At 49.7% G+C, this 16027-nt stretch overlaps 2 protein-coding genes across 4 annotated transcripts; one reads left to right on the top strand and one right to left on the bottom strand.

Moving 5' to 3' along the window:
* Positions 1-478: 478 nt before the first annotated feature.
* On the bottom strand, positions 479-14871 carry SLC22A7 (solute carrier family 22 member 7). 3 transcript variants are annotated; one of them, XM_064476511.1, is made up of 10 exons: positions 14366-14818; positions 13641-13744; positions 13352-13506; positions 13059-13227; positions 12107-12230; positions 11717-11826; positions 10983-11197; positions 10649-10757; positions 9728-9934; positions 479-1626 (listed from the first exon to the last, which is right to left on the bottom strand). In XM_064476511.1, exons 1-10 carry the CDS (start codon positions 14759-14761, stop codon positions 1425-1427), a joined length of 1791 nt encoding a protein of 596 aa, XP_064332581.1. In that variant the 5' UTR covers positions 14762-14818; the 3' UTR covers positions 479-1424. The 3 variants fall into 3 exon arrangements, with proteins under 3 accessions (XP_064332581.1, XP_064332582.1, XP_010977807.2); XM_064476512.1 differs by having other exon boundaries at positions 14735-14818; XM_010979505.2 differs by lacking the exon at positions 479-1626 and adding an exon at positions 8388-9244 and having other exon boundaries at positions 14366-14871.
* Positions 4749-8433, top strand: CRIP3 (cysteine rich protein 3). The gene is made up of 7 exons (XM_010979560.3): positions 4749-6025; positions 6406-6463; positions 6559-6690; positions 7472-7543; positions 7636-7730; positions 7829-7886; positions 8061-8433. The coding sequence occupies exons 1-7, from the start codon at positions 5732-5734 to the stop codon at positions 8120-8122; spliced, it is 771 nt and encodes a 256-aa protein (XP_010977862.1). The 5' UTR covers positions 4749-5731; the 3' UTR covers positions 8123-8433.
* Positions 14872-16027: the final 1156 nt, after the last annotated feature.

The following is a 16027-nucleotide window of genomic DNA, read 5'->3' as shown; positions in this document are numbered from 1 at the left end:
GATGCTATAGGAGGGAGTGCCTGGGCCAGTAGCCTGGTATTGAATAAGTGAAGGGGACCTGAGGTTAGGCAGGAATTCTTGAGGTGAAGATATTGGAGAAGCAAGTTCCCAGAAAAGAGATAACATTTGCAAAGGCCCTGAGGCAGGCAGGTTTAAGAACCTCTTTTAGTGTAATTAGAGGGGTTGATGCAACAGGTGAAATGGCTCAGAGGACTGGAAAGGCGAAGGGTCCTATAGCCAAGTTAAAAACTACCTTGAGAGCACTGAGAAACCATGGAAACTTTTTAATGACATTTCCCTGTATCTTCTTTCTCAATCCATTACTTACCTGGATAGGTCCTCTTATCTATAGGTACAGAGATGCTGTGCAGTTAAGTGTAGTATTCTTTCAGACTGAAATATGTGGGTAGCTTGGAAACCATGCATGGGGGCATCAGGTAGAAAAAGTATGAGCCTGAGAGTCAAATTGCTATCTGTATGATGTCGAACACATTCTTTTTTTTTTTAATTGAAGTACAGTCAATTACAATTTGTCAATATCTGCTGTACAGCACAATGTCCCAGTCATGCATATACATACATAGATTCGTTTTCATATTTTTTCATTAAGGTTATTATAGCATATTGAACATAATTCCCTGTGCTATACAGAAGAAACCTTTTTTAAATCTATTTTTATATATAGTGGCTAGCATTTGTAACTCTCAGATTCCCAAATTTATCCCTTCCCACCCCCTTCCCCTGGTAACCATAAAATTGTTTACTATGTCTGTGAGTCTGTTTCTGTTTTGTAGATGAGTTCATAGTGTCCTTTTTTTAAATTTAGATTCCACATATGAATGATATCATATGATATTTTTCTTTCTCTTTCTGGCTTACTTCACTTATAATGATGATCTCTAGGTCCATCCATGTTGCTGCAAATGGCATTATTTTATCCTTTTATTGCTGAGTAGTATTCCATTGTAGAAATATACCACAACTTCTTTATCCGGTCATCTGTTGATGGACATTTAAGTTGCTTCCATGTCTTGGCTATTGTATACAGTGCTGCTATGAACATTAAGGTGCATGTATTTGAACACATTCTTAACCTCTCCAAGCCACTTTCTTTTTCTGTGTGGTTGGTAATGTAACATTTAAATCCCTCATCAGGTTGTTGTAGAATCAGAAATAATAAGTACAGTGCCTATACCTGGCATTCCATAGATGGTATCTGTCACCATTTTAGCAATGTGCTTTCTTGCTAACACAATTTTCAAACTCTTCTTTGGGAAAGGAATCAGAAAATCATATATTGTCAAATTGTGAAGAAGCCTTAAAGAGCTGTCTGTATATGATGCTTGCATTCCTTCTGCAACACTGATGATCAATGTTAGTTTGTTGTCCAACGTTACTTATAACATCCAGAGACAGAAAGCTCACTACTGTTGAAGCAGCCACTCCATGTTTGGCTCTATTAGAAAGTTCTTTTCCTGGACTGAATTCAAATCTGTTTCCCTATGACCTCTATCCAGGGGTCTCTGCAGTGCCCCTAATGCCTCTTCCATGTGACTGCCCTCCAGGTGTTTGAGGTCATTATCTCTACCACCATTCACTAGAGTTGAAAAACTTGTTTTCTTCAGCCTAACAACAACAATAAAAGGGTCAATGCATCAAGAAAACACAACAATTATAAAATATATATATATATATATGTATATGTATGTATGTGTATATATATATACACCTAACAGTAGAGCTTAAAAACACGAAGCAGTTTTCATAATAATAATATTAATAATAATAGTAGCTATCATTTACTGACACCCACACTATACTTGGTGCTATAGATACACAGGTAAGTCTCAGTCAGTTCTGTCAATTGAAGAAAGTTAGAAAAGTAAATAAGTGTAACACAACATTATAGATACCATGACAGAGGTTTGTGCAGGAAAAGTCAGGGGGAAGTAGTAGGGGCACCAAGGGAACTATCATCTTTATGAAAGAGGGGCCTGCCTCTTATAAGAGATGATACAAACTATACCCTCAACTGGACTTACCCATTTGTGGTATTCATTAAAGAATCATTTTAGAGATTTTAGTCACACAGTATTCAAAACAGCCACTTTTCAGTAACTGCAAATGCATTTCTGCAAGAAATGTTAATTTCCCCTGTGAACATTCTTTACAAAGATTCTTTTAGAGTCAGAATGATGGAAGCCAGGCAAGAAAGAAGAGTGGAATGCTGTGATTTGCTGTACCTGCAAGTGGATGGCAAATATTTGGAAAGGAGGAGCCTTAACTAGTCTTTCCTAGGCACTGAAATAGAAGAGATGAGGCATACTGTGTTTGCTGTGGCCATATGATATAGGCAGGTTGCAGAAGATGGGGAACAGTAAGGCATTTACCCCACTGACTCACTGCAAGTTGAATGAAAGCAGCATGGTAGTCACACTCCAATGCTTGTTTCTTTGTGTGGGACCCTGTACTGGATGCCAGGGTAAAGATGACCCATCTAAGGAGGCTGAAGCATGGGTACAAGGCGATTCAATGCAGAAATTGCTGGGAGACCTTAGAAAAGGATTATCTTATGTGCCCCTTATAGATCCTTGGATAGATGAAGTTAGCCTTCCTAAAGGAGGCAGCATGTCCAAGAATAAATACAACAGTGAAGACCTCCCAACCTCTAACATGGGAATTTCTTTCAAGAGCCATAGAGAGCAAAAGGCAGTGAACCTTGAGCTGCCTTCTTAGAGAAGAAACACATGAGGAAGGCAGAAATATGAGCATAAAATACCAGTGGAGACTAAAACTGTAACATTTTTCAAGTTAGTTAAAGAAGCATCCCCTCCAAGAAACAGTTATGAAACCACGGATCTTGACACATTCCCCCAAACAAGAAACAAATAATGAGAAAGTGTAGAAAAGTTAGTTTCATGATGTGCAAGCCTTCCACCTTTAAAAGTAATCAAGGAGAATAAACAAGTGTTGTTAGAAGCAAAAAGTACTCACTGAGACAAGTAAGGGAACAGGGGCGTTGAGTAGAAGTTCAGAGACACCAGTCCTATCTTCACTGCCCATTTAAGGGGACTGGAGTCCAGAGAGGGTCTCTGACTCCTGAGATACGAACAGGACTCCTTTCTTTCAGCAGGGCACAGCACTGCAGCCTACGATGGGTTTAGCACACACCTCCTTCAGCTCTTTCTGAACTGACTTGACTAAACAAAGGAACTTACTCCAGAAAACTCTTCATTTCACTGTGACAGTTCATTGAGGGACTGTCTCTTCTGGGGTACTGGCACAAAGTAATCTGGTCTCTCTCTGCCCCTCATTTGCTGAGCTACCTTTTTTTTGAAAAAGTAGTTCCTTTTACTTCTTCTCCTTCTTCTTCTCCTTCTCCTTTCTCTTCCTCTTCTCCTCCTTCTTCTCCTCCTTATTCTCCTTCCTCTTCCTCCTCCTCTTCCTCTTCCTCTTCTTCCTCTTCCTCCTCCTCACATTATCTACATACCATAAAGTTCATCCTTTTATTTTTTTAAATTGAAGTATAGTTGATTTACAGTGTTGTGTTTCTGGTGTACAGCATAGTGATTCAGTTATATATAAATACAGAATATATATACTCTTTTTCATATTCATTTTGTTATAGGTTATTACAAGCTATTAAGTATAGTTCCCTGTGCTATACAGTAGGACCTTGTTTATCTATTTTGTATATAGTAGTTTGTACCTGCTAATCCCCAAATTCCAGTTTATCCCTCCCCTCTTTCCCACTTTGGTAACCATTATACGTTTGTTTCCTTTTCTAAATTTTTAAAATTTTAAATGTAGTTGATTTACAATGTTAGATTTGGGTGTACAGCAAAGTGATCCAGTTATACAAATACAAATATATATATATTTTCTTTTCAGATTCTTTTCCATTATATGTTATTACAAGAAATTGAATGTAGTTCCCTTTGCTTTACAGTAGGTCCTTCTTGTTTTTCTGTTTTGTACATAGTAATGTGTGGCTGTTAATCCCCAACCCCTAATTTACCCTCCCTGCTCATAAGTTTGTTTTCTATGTCTGTGAGTCTCTTTCTGTTTTGTAAATAAGTTCATTTATGTCATTTTTTAGATTCCATATATAAGTGATACCATATTTGTCTTTGTCTAACTTACTTCACTTAGTTTGATAATCTCTAGATCCATTCGTGTTGCTGCAAATGGCATTATTTCATTCTTTTTATGGCTAAATAATATTCCATCACAGACAGACTATATTTTGTTTATCCATTCATCAGTTGATGGACTTTGGGTTGTTTCTACCTTTTGCCTATTGTGAATACCAGTACTGTGAACATTCATGTACAAGTTTTTATGTGGACCATATGCTTTGTGTGTGTGTGCACCTAGGAGTGCACCTGCTGGGTCATATGGTAACCTTTTGAGGAATTGCCAGACTATTTTTCAAAGGGCTACACTGTTTTACCTTCCTATCAACGTTGTATGAGGGATCCAATTTTGCCATATCTACACTGACGCACATCTTTTTTATTATAGCCATTCTAGTAGGTGTAAAATGATATCTCATTGTGGGACTGACTTTCATTTCCCTAATGACAAATGATGTTGAGTATCTTTTCATGTGTTTGTTGACCTTTGTATATCTTCTTTAGAAAAATGTCTATTCAAATTCTTTTCCCATTTTTTAATTGGGTTGTCTTTTTATTGTTGAGTTATAAAAGTCTTTTATATATTCTGAGTACTAGATGCTTAACAGATATATATTTGCAAATACTTTCTCTCATTCTGTGGGTTTAAATTTTGTGTCATTTGAAGCAGTGCTGAGCTACTTTAACAAATATTAAAACATCTTAAACTAAATTAGGAATATGTAACTGATGTCTGAATTATACTTTTACATTTAATAAGCATTATAATTTTGTGGGCAAACAACAGTATGCAGACAATGTTTTGGAGCTTCCAAACCAAGAGTCTCGGGTTCATTATGGGATCCATCATGGCAGTTAACTGCTTTTACAGTGTTTAGGTGCCAGGCGCTGTTTGGACACTTTACACATATTAACTTATCTAATTCTCTCCACAGTCCTATGAGGTAGAGACTTCTTATCATACTCGTTGAACAGATAAGAAAACTGGCAGAAGGAGGTTAAGTAATTTGCCTGAAGCCAAAGAGTGAGTAAGTAACAGAGATGGATTCCAGATTCAGTTGCTCTTAACCACCTGCAACTGCCAAGATGGAATAAAACCATTTCAAAGAATGCGTAACCCCTTGCTTTTGGGAAATAATAGTGTTTTCACAACGTCTATACTCTGAACAGTTTTCCTCTCTGTACCAATCCAGAAACTAGTGCCACCCTTCCAGGCATCCTCATTACTCCCTCCCCTCCCAGTCTAGCTTCAGAACCCTTTCTCCTCTCCACTGGTCCAAAGCCTCAGTGTTTGGAAATAACAGCAAAGTCACCTGCAACCCTCATGTGGAGTGGTTCTAAATTTCTGGTGGCCAGCGGGCACTTAGGAGCAGGGGATTCAGCCCAATAAGGCTCAAAGCAGAGCTGTGGGTGGGGCCAACGGAGGGGGTGGGAACTGAGCCCAGGCTGACTTGCCTACATTGTGAAGCCGGCTGCTCAGAGCGGAGCCATGAGCTGGACCTGCCCGCGTTGCCAGCAACCTGTTTTCTTCGGTGAGGCCTAGGCTGAGGAAGGGGAGAAGATGGGGCGAGAGAGAGCTGTTGGTTTCCTTGAGAATGCAAGGAGTTGGTGACGGTGTGCTCCCAGACCCCCTTTCTACCTGTGGGGCACAGGGCACTCGGGCAGGGGATGGAGCTGGCCTCCAGGAGACACTCCCCACTGTCTCTAGGAATCAGAGCGGGCAGGACCGAGAGGGGAAAGGAGGGCACCTGTTGGACTGGCCCCCACTACCCAGTTCCACCTTGTCCCCCACAGCGGAGAAGGTGAGCTCCCTGGGCAAGAACTGGCACCGCTTCTGCCTGAAATGTGAGCGCTGCCACAGCGTCCTGTCCCCAGGAGGGCATGCAGAGGTAAGGCCTGGCTAGGGTGCACAGCCCTGTGTCTGTCACTGGCCCCCAGATTCCAGCCCCCCTTTTTGGCCCTGTTGGCCCACTAAAAGGAACCTCAGCAGCCAACTCCCAAGACCGCCTACCTATTGGGAGCCTGAGTTGCGCCAGTGGATCCCATGCCTTTTGGGGGTGGGAGGGAAGCAGCACTGCTTCCTGACCTGCTCTTTCCCTTTCCCCCTGACCACAGTGGCAACTCCAGCATGCCAGCCCACCTATCAGTCCTCTCACCCCCAGGCCAGTAGACAGACACACCTGATAGCCTGTCTTGGGGAAAAGCCTGTGGGGCACAAGTGAGGCCCCCTTGGGCTCTAAGCAATACTCTTCCCTCTGCTTGTGCCTAGCACAACGGGAGACCATATTGCCACAAGCCATGCTATGGGGCTCTCTTTGGACCCAGGGGTAAGTACCAGCCTGGAAGGTGCCGGGGACAGCAGAACCTTCCATGTGGCTGGGAGCTGGAGGTTCAAGCCTAACTTTCCCTATTCTCTCTACAGGGGTGAACATTGGTGGTGTGGGCTCCTACCTCTACAAATCCCCAACTCCCAGCCCTGCCAACAACACTCCCCTCAGCCTCAGCAGCTTCAGCCCCCCCAGACCCAGGACTGGCCTCCCCCAGGGCAAGAAAAGTAAGTGAGATTGGATCCCAGCTACTCCTCCTTCCAGCCCTTCCCCAGGATAGAACAGGGGGTGGGACCAGGTGGCAGTATCCCACCCAGTTCTCTGCTTCACATTCCTACAACTTTGTTCGTAGTAAAGTCTGGTCTTCTCTGTGGCCCCTTTTTTGATATTCCCTTATGTCAGCTGCTGAGTTAAGAGGTAAATTGGGCAAATGATATCGCCCACATTTTCAGGTGAGGAAACTGAGGTCTGGAGAGGGCAAGAGACCTTGTGCAGTCACACAGCTGGTCAGAGGCAAACCTGGCCTGGAACTCAGGCCCTTCCCAGGCTAAGGCCATGGAAGGAGTGACCTGGAGTGAGGGGTCATTGAGATGGGCCAGCCCCTCACATTCTTCTACTTCTCCCCTCTTCCCATTCCTTCCTCCATCCCCTGGAGTAGGCAGTGACACTGCTCTTCAACACCTGACACCCCTGCCCTGGCCAGCTCCTGTATCAGCTCAGGTTTCCTGAGGATTGAGTTGCTTTCAGGGTTGGGCTGGTGGGCACCTGAGCTCTTGGGAGAATGAGAAGGAAGCAGGTGGTCCCTCCTGCAGATAGGGTGGGGCAGGAGGTGGAATCAGGGGACTCAGCTCTGCCTGAGGAAGGCAGACTCATGTCTATATGGGTGGGAGGCTCAGGGATGAGTATGGCTTTTAAAAGAGGACAGTGTCATATATAGGCTAGTGCTGGTGGCCCCTGTTTAGGCCTGGCCCCCACCTCAGCCCTAGCCAGGGCCTCTTCCCCTTAAAGGCCCTCCCCACATGAAGACATTCACTGGGGAGACGTCACTGTGCCCCAGCTGTGAGGAACCCGTCTATTTTGGTAAGTGACAATGGAAAGCTAGGGGAGGGGGGTGTGCAAGGTGGGTGAGTCTCCCTGCCCTGCCCCTTGAAGTACCACCTCTCCCCTACCAGCTGAGAAGGTGATGTCTTTGGGCAGAAATTGGCACCGACCCTGTCTGAGGTGCCAGAGGTGCCGGAAGACCCTGACTGCTGGGAGTCACGCTGAGGTGAGCAGGGTGGGGGTGAGTGATCATGTTGGGGGAAGGGAAGCTGGAGATGGGAAAAGAGCCAAGCTGAGATATCTCTCTTTCTCTCTGTGTCCCAGCATGACGGCGTCCCCTACTGCCACATCCCCTGCTATGGCTACCTGTTTGGCCCCAAAGGTGGGCAGCCCCACCCCAGACACTGGGCCTAAAGTATGGCATATGGGTCTATGAGGATGTGTGGACAACTTCCCCTGCGGTCAGACACACCCCAGACCCCTCCCAACTCCTTTCAGCCCTCAACCCAGCACCCCCAAGTCCCAAGGCCCTTGGTGATGGGGCTCTCTCCTTCAGGTGTGAACATTGGTGATGTGGGCTGCTACATCTATGACTCCGTGGAGATAAAATCCAAATGAGATGCTCACAGGAGAGGTCACCCTAATTCAGGCCTCCCATCATCCCCTCCATGGTCCAGTGGGAGCTACAGAATTCTCCAGTCCTAGGGGGTGGGGAAAAGTGGGATTCTGGCAGCCTGGGCCTAGGCTCTGTGGTAGACCAGAGTCTAGACTTTCTCTGCCAACTCCTCTCTTTCCCCTTCCTATCTGGTCAGGTCAACCCCATTTGAAGTTTGCCTCTTGGTCTTCCTGATCCTTTGACCCAGCAAATTCTGTAACTGCAAGGTACTCATAAAACTTGTGTTTATTTTGGCTTCTCCAATAAAATGTTGGCTCCCATGCCTTCAACTCTTCTTTGGACATGAGGCCTAGACAGCGGGTTGGAGGGTGGGGAGTGTAGGGGCTGGGGGATGCATTACCCTGCAAAGTGCCTGGGAGGTAGCAGAGGCAGCCATGGGAACAAAGAGCTCTGTTCTCCTGGTCCCCTGGCTCTGGCATTGGGCAGCCCCCAGCACCACCCCGTGGACAGCATGCCCACCAACCCTGTTGGTACCAGAAGTCATCATAGGATAGTCCTTTAGCACCACCTCTAAAAGAAGCACCTTATTCAGCATTCTCATTTGAGCATGACAGCAGATAGATCCTGTGGCGAGGTCTGCTAAGAGGCTTCATTAGCCGTTTGAGAGATGACCAGACAGACCCAGAGAGGGAAAGCCACATGCCCAAGGTCGCCCAAGGTCACCCAGAAATCAGTGGCAAAGCTGGATCAGAACCCAGGGCCAGATTCAGTGGCTTCCCATCCGGGGCTCATCCCACAGGTCCTCACCGTTGCCTCAACCCCTGGGGCACCTTTATGGAATGCCCCCAGCCATGAGAGGGATGCCAGAATTTTCCAGCAGCCCGCTGCATTCTGGGAAGTTGCCTTGTTGCTGGAGGCCAAATAGTTAAGGCTGGAAGAGCACAGAGAGGGGGCAGTTCTAGCCATGGGCAGGGGGCTCGATGCCCCCAACCCTGGCCACAGGGCCTGCCCTTCTCTTCTCCCAAGCCCTGCTGCAGAACTTCTGTGGAGGGCTTGCCCCTGATACCACTCAATCCTGGACCTGCTTCATGGGCATCTCTTCCTCCTGAAGGCTGGACGGGGCACTGGGGAGGAAGGAGTGATGAGCAATGGTGGGGTTTAGCCCCCTAGCCTACCACCCCATCCTGCCCCATTAGTGCTGGCCTAGGGCTCCCCTCAGCTCTTAAGATAGAAACACATGTACTCCCACAAGTTACTTCCACACATGCTTCTATACGTCCCTGAAGCATAGGCATACCTGAGTGTGTGTACACATCATCTTCCTAGACACACACACAGGTATGGACTCAATGTATACTTTTTTTTTTTTTAAATGGAGGTACTGGAGATTGAACCCAGGACCTCATGCATGCTAAGCATGGGCTCTACCCTCCTCAACACATACACTCTTATACATGCAGTTTACATACTTCAGGTACGCACCTGTGCACACCAGCATACATGCACCAGACCCATGTGCCGACATGTCTTCCTCTCTGAATCTTACCTAAGGTGTCAGCACCCAAACCCACATGCATGTGCTCACACTGACAGTCCTACGCACACACCTCTTCCTCTCCACGTCTTGGATGGTCTCTGGCAGCTGTGCGTGCTTGGTCTCTGGCAGCAGGAGGGCAGTGCAGGCAGCTAGCAGGGCGATCCCCCCATAAGTGAGCTTGGGCAGTGACAGCCATACTCCATCCAGCAAGGCTGCCAGTGGGGCCAAAGAGCCCCCCAGACGGCCCACCAGTGCAGTCAGCCCCATTCCTGTCTGTCTGTTCAGAGAAAGAGGATAGAGGAGAGGGTTGGTGCTCATACCTACATGCAGTCGTGCTTCACAGGAATTCCCTCTTGTGCTGGCTGGCTCTGGTGCCCCCTTCTCCCCAGATGGCTAAGAAAGCTGGGGCTACTTTCAGGTGGTTTTCCCACCCACCCCCAGGCCAGGGCTCTCCAAGCCAGCACCCACCAGGGGATGGGGCCCTGGTTCTGATAGTACTAATCAGGCACTGCTGAAGGAAAAGAAAAGTCACCAGAAATGGTGATCTGAAAGAGGGTCAGCAGCTCGATCAGACCCTGCCATGTTAGAGGAGACACAAGGCTTTCTAAACATGGCCACCTGCCTACCCATCTCCTCCCCACTTGTCAGTAGCTAGCTGAAAGGGCCCAGGCCTTATGTCCAGAGACAACCCCCAAGGGCAGGCTGTGGTGAGTGGGATGGGATAGAATGGATAGAAGGGGCTTTTTGTGGCTTTTCTTTTAAAGCCGATTTTCTTTTAAAGGAGGCCCAAAGAAGTTGACGCCATTCAGGGTCTTAGTAAAGATGATAAAATGCCCCGCCACCTCCCAGACCTTGGTAAACACAGACAGCTCTGATTATAGCTCTGTAAGCAATGAGTGACAAGGACTGGGATGCAGTGTATATGTGGGGTGTTCGTAAGAGATGTGACTAACAAGCCCTCCCTCCAGGTGGCTTGCCTAGGATCCCTCACCTGAGCACGGTAGGGTACAACTCCGACGTGAACAGGTAGGCAGTGGTGAAGGCAGCTTCAGAAAAACCTTTCCCTATCACTGCCAGGGCGGTGCTCCAGGACTTCATCTCTGGAGGAAAAGGGGTTCAGACATTGAGCAGGCCTTATGGGAGAACCAAGGTTCTCCCAGGATAGGAGGTGGAGCCCCCATAGAGGGTGGGACTTAACTGGCCTTTAGTCGGGGCTTCCTGGAAAGGAGGAGGGAGGGGTACGGAAGAGGGTGGGTGAGAGGGTTGTTTTCTTGACCAGGAGGCGGGGCCTCCAAGAACCAAAGGGGCTTCAGGGTGGGGCTCACCCGAGGACACCAGCAACCTGAAGCCCAAGGAGAGAGCGGCGCCCAGCAACGTTCCGGCCAGTGTGAGGCGACGTCCTGCGTGGCGCACCGACAGGTAGACCAGGAGCTTGGAGGGCAGCTCCACGGCCCCGAATAGCAGCTGCGTCTGGTACACGTTCAGCCCCAGCCCCGACACATCCAGGCTCAGGCCGTAATAGGAGAAGTTCACTCCAAACCTGAGGGGGCGTCGCGATGCCATTCAGTGTAGCCTCCTTCCCACCCTCTTGTCCGCTCTTCTCAGAAACCTTGGCCTTTTAGAGGGACCATCTGCCCCACCTTCAGAACCTGCTGCCCATGACCTTGCCTGTCCCCATAATCCCTTCTGAGTGTGCAGCACATACCAGTGGCTCAGGAGCCTTTACCTAATCTTCACAGCAACCCTGTGAGATGGGAACTAACAGCGACCCATTATACAGAAGGGGCACTGAGGCTCAGAGTGTTAAGTGACCTGTCCAAGGACTAACAGTAAGGAAGTGGTAGAGCCTGAATTTGAACCCACATGTGTCTGATGCCTGCTCCATCTTGGGAGCCCCCCAAAGCCTCATCCCCACTAGAGACTGATCTGCCCGCCATCCACAATAACAGTTCACTTGTCCTTGTCCTCTCCAACTCAGCTCCAGCCTGGAGTCTGCCCCTCCCTCCACCCACCCCCACTCCCCCCCACCCCACCAGGCTCAGTCCAGCCCCTTCCTCACCACACCACCATGCAGCACAGTGAGATGTGTCGCAGCCGGGGTGTCCGGAACAGGTCTAGGTACGAAGGTCTTTGGACCACCCTCTCTGCAGCAGCTACTTTGCTCAGGGCCTGATTGGGGAGAAGGAGAGTTTGTGACATCAGAGTTGGCTTTGTAGCCTGAGCAAGGCACCTTGTTCTCCCTGGGTCTCCATTCCTCCCTTCTGTAGTAATGGGGGTCGGGATGCGTGTGGGACCTGGGTAGGGTGGGCCAGAGTCAAGTGTATAGCCCACAAGAGCCAGTAGGACATCTTGAAAAGTTTGGAACTCTCCACTGGGGGTCAGGAGCTTTTCCTGCACACAGAATGACCCTTGACATAGGCCACACACACACACGTAAATTTACCCTCACCTCCTGGCTCAGGCCATCCTCACCCTCAGGCCGCCCATTGAGCCTGGCACAGCGGAGCAGGTACCTGTGGGCCTCCTCCACACGGCCCTGGGTCAGAAGCCAGCGTGCAGACTCAGGCACCCACCTGGGGGGCAGTAGGAGGCCCTTCAGAGTCAGCCCCCTAAGCCACATTCCTCCCTGGGCACACCACAGGCTGTCAGCTGCCAGGCTCTTGCTCACACAGTCCCCTCAGCCTGGAATGTGTTCTCTTCCCAAGCCCTCCTCACCTGATGAACTATTCACCCTTAAAGGCCCAATTTAGAAGTCACCTTTTCCCACACTTCCTCGCAGGCCTAGTCCTCCACAGCCTAGGAGTCCCCTCTCTACTCAACTAAATTGGTCTCACCTACAAAATCTCAGGCCCCAGCACCAGGCACCCACTTCTCTCACAGGTGACAGGAGGACATAAGATGAAGGACAGACAGACATACAGGCATACCCAGAGGGGTAATTCAAAGCCAGTTCATTTTAGGGAGGCAGTGAAATGCCCATTTTGCCTAGCTTCCCACCCTTCTACTTGGACTCCCTACGGCTGTACTGGCTTTGCCGCCATCCCCTCCCCTCCAGAGCACCATCCTTTTAGTGCCTGGCTCTGTCCACCTCTGTCTCTCAGGTCACTCATGTGTTCGTCTCCATCTGTCCCTCTGAATCTGCCTTTCAGTCCTATTCTCTCACTGTCTCTCACTAGTTTTGTCTCTGTCATTCCACCTCTATCACTATATTTTGTTATCTGTTTCTCTGCTTCTCATGCCCAGTGCCATCCTCTTTGTATTGATCTCTGTCTCTTTCTCTCCTTTGGTCACTGACTGTTTCTCTTCATCTCTCAGTCTCTCTGTCTGCAAATCTCAGCCTCTGATTAATTCTATCTCTGGTTTCCTGTATCTCCCACTCCCTAGCTGCCCACAGGTCTCACCAGAGGCTGAGGATGCCTGGGGCACAAGGCAGGGTGACAGTCAGCAGAAGCCATCGCCAGTCCCGTATCAGGTACCCAACCAGTGCCAGCAGCATCACGCCCCCTGTCCAGAAGGTGCTGCTCAGGACACCTGCCACAGTGCGGTGTCCCACGTCCAGCCACTCCAGCTCTGGACCCAGGGCAGGGGTTGCAGACAGGAAGACAGTTAACAAGGGCCAGATGGGCTCAGTCTCACCCTTGACAGCTGCCTCCCTCCAGTCCTCTAGGCCCTGCCCGTCCTTTGCCTGCCTCACCCAGTGGCATCACGATGATGGTGAAGCCAGCCAGGGCTGTGCCAGTGAGGGTGCGGGTGATGGCAAACATGGTGTAGCTGACGGAGGCTGCAGATGCCAGGCCCAGCACTAGGGCACTCACATAGGCCACCAGCAGCAGGCGGCGCCGCCCAAACCTGCACAGGGGTCATGCAGGGTCAGCTCCCTGTAGAGTGGAGGTCCCAAGATAGAGGTATACTGGGCCCATACCCCAGATAGTGGAAAAGGGTTCCCCACCCCACTCCCTTATTGGCCCCTCATCTCACCCCACCTGTCAGACAGGTATCCGAAGGCCACGGCCCCCACCAGCACACCGGCGAAGAAGAAGGTGGAAGAGGCTCTGTTCAGGCCTTTCTGCTCACACACCAGGTCCCACTGCAGGGACAGGCAGGGAGGGGCCTCCCATGGGCACAGGCCCCTCTTCAGCTGGCACCAACCCCTCTTTTCCAGACCCAGGGCCTTCCTGGTACCTCCGTGTCAGATAAGCCCCAACTATTCACCCCAGCTTGTGGGGTGGGAAACTTTGCCCCTCCCCAATCCTGCAGCCTCAGCTTCTTCCCATGGAGGGCCTTGGCTGTGACAACAGGAGTTCTGCTCCTTCCCAGAGAGACTGCCCCAACCTGCATTCCTCCAGGTGGGTCATGTAAATCCTAGACCTGGGGCCCAGAAAAAAGGAAGGGAGAGAAGGAGGCCTCTATTGTTTCTCCACTTCTTACTGGAGAAAGACCCTCCTCAACTCTGTCCCAACTCCCGGGAGCCTCCTTAGCCCTTCCCCACCCTAATCACCTCCCAATTAATAATAGCAGCTCTCAAGTATGGGCTTTACTACAAGCCAGGAACTAAGCTCAGTGCTTTAAATTTATAGACCCCCATCTATAGATGGGTAAACTGAGACTGTAAGAGGTAAAGTAATGTGTCTAATGCCTACATAGTAATCGCCCAAGGCAATGGCAAGCCCATCTATTCACGTGTCCCCCAACCTCCCAGCTCGGGTACCTCGGTTGCAATGGTGGAGGAGAATTCCGAGTGGTCGTACTCCCAGCCCTGAGGGCAAGGCACTGTGGAGGGCTCACCCTCCAGCTGCTCCCCAGTGCTCTGACCCCCTCCCCACAACGTGGTGTTGGGGAGAGCCTGGGGATGGGTGAAGCGGAGGCAGGAGCTGAGCCTGCCATCAGGCTCCCGGGGCAGGTGGGCCTCCAGCCACACGTCCTGGTGACTGAAGTTGGAAGGGAGTCCAGGCAGGGCACAACGGTGGGCCGGCACAGCAGCCAGGAAGATGGGCAGGAGGAAGTGCATGGGCAGCAGCACACGGGGCAAGGCCAGCAGTGCCACATTCCACAGCTGGAAGGGCCCAAAGCCACCCACCTTGTCTAGCAGCTCCTCGAATCCCATGCCACCCACCCACCAACCTTCTCCAGTGCAGGCTCCCTCTGTAGTGCCCAGCTCAGCTCAAACCACCCACCACTTAGACCCTTGGACTCTGGAGGTGGGAGTGGACAGACTGATGAGCAGAGAGCCTGCAGCCAGAATCCAGCCCTCAGGGGCTGGCCCAGGGCTGGGCCCTCCCAGGCCACCCAGGGATTCCTGCCTATCTGGCCTAGTGCCTGGGGGGAGGAGCTGCTATCCATTCAGAAGTCACTGACTCCGTGGCTCTGGGACTTACATATTGGTGCTCAAGGACCAAGTAGTGTAGCCTTGGGCTGCCATGATAGGGTAGCTGGGTATGTAGGAGGTGAGGCCTTTAGCCCCTCGATCAGCAGAGTTCCAAGGGTACCGAAATGAAGAAGTCCCCTGGAGCATAGTACCAGCTCTCCCTGGATGCCCTTTGTCCTGTGAAGCCTCAGTTCAGCCTTGCCTATTTGCAACCACAGCCAGGCCTGCAGCCCAGGATTCAAGACTGAGGACCAGGCCCTAACTAGGTGAAGGATTCTTTCTGCTGAGCCACGAGGCCTCCTGTATCTTTAGACCCCCACCTGTAGCTTATGCCCTGGCCTGAGACACACCTGGAACCACAATGGGCAGCCTGGCTGATCTGGGGCTCCCAGACCCAATACCCTCCCACTTCTTCACTCAGGGGCTCTTCTCATACACACGGTCCCTCCTGCCAGCCCCTGCCCCTATTTCAGGAGCTTTTCAAATTACCCTGTGGTGGGTAGGGAAGGAAAATGTTTGCTGAGGTCCTACCCTTAAGTGCCTCCAATGAATGCCTAAGGCTCAGGATTTGTTTGACCTTCCCCACTCAACTTGCATTCATGGCCCCTGCCATAAAAGCACAGGGGAAGCCAGCAATGTCAGATTTATTCTGATCTGATTCTCCAAATATCAGGTTGGCAGTACTGGAAGGTTGTCAAATTGTATTCCAAGGGCTCCTGATTTCTAAGCAAATAAGCTTTTAAAGGGCCCAAGCTAAAAAAAAGAAAGAAAAATAAAAAAGGAAAGAAAAGAAAACCCCTAATGTAATCTGGCCCTACCTTGAACAGATGAAGAAATGGTTTGGGAGGCTGGAGATATGGCTTGCTGGGGTCACACAATGACTCAGCAGCAGAGCTGGAGAGAAGACCAGGACCCCTGACTCTGGCCTTTGACCTAAGGTGCTGAACTGGAGATGTCCCAATCTGTGCTAGGTTGAGCTCCCTGAGAAAGCTCTGGGAAAGAGCT

This window comes from Camelus dromedarius, chromosome 19, assembly GCF_036321535.1.
Source record: "Camelus dromedarius isolate mCamDro1 chromosome 19, mCamDro1.pat, whole genome shotgun sequence".
Lineage (NCBI taxonomy): Eukaryota > Metazoa > Chordata > Mammalia > Artiodactyla > Camelidae > Camelus > Camelus dromedarius.
The sequence above is the reverse complement of the archived record's forward strand: the minus strand, read 5'-3'. Positions and strand labels throughout refer to the sequence as shown.

Coding starts and splice junctions, on each gene's coding strand:
- CRIP3 (XM_010979560.3), top strand. CDS start 5,732: ATGCAAGGAGTTGGTGACGGTGTGCTCCCAGACCCCCTTTCTACCTGT. Junction 6,026..6,405: donor CCCCAGGAGGGCATGCAGAG/GTAAGGCCTGGC, acceptor GCTTGTGCCTAG/CACAACGGGAGACCATATTG. Junction 7,731..7,828: donor CTGCTGGGAGTCACGCTGAG/GTGAGCAGGGTG, acceptor TCTGTGTCCCAG/CATGACGGCGTCCCCTACTG.
- SLC22A7 (XM_064476511.1), bottom strand. CDS start 14,761: ATGGGATTCGAGGAGCTGCTAGACAAGGTGGGTGGCTTTGGGCCCTTC. Junction 12,231..13,058: donor CCAGGCATCCTCAGCCTCTG/GTGAGACCTGTG, acceptor ACTGCCCCCCAG/GTGGGTGCCTGAGTCTGCAC. Junction 1,627..9,727: donor CAAGACGTGGAGAGGAAGAG/GTGTGTGCGTAG, acceptor TGTTGTTGTTAG/GCTGAAGAAAACAAGTTTTT.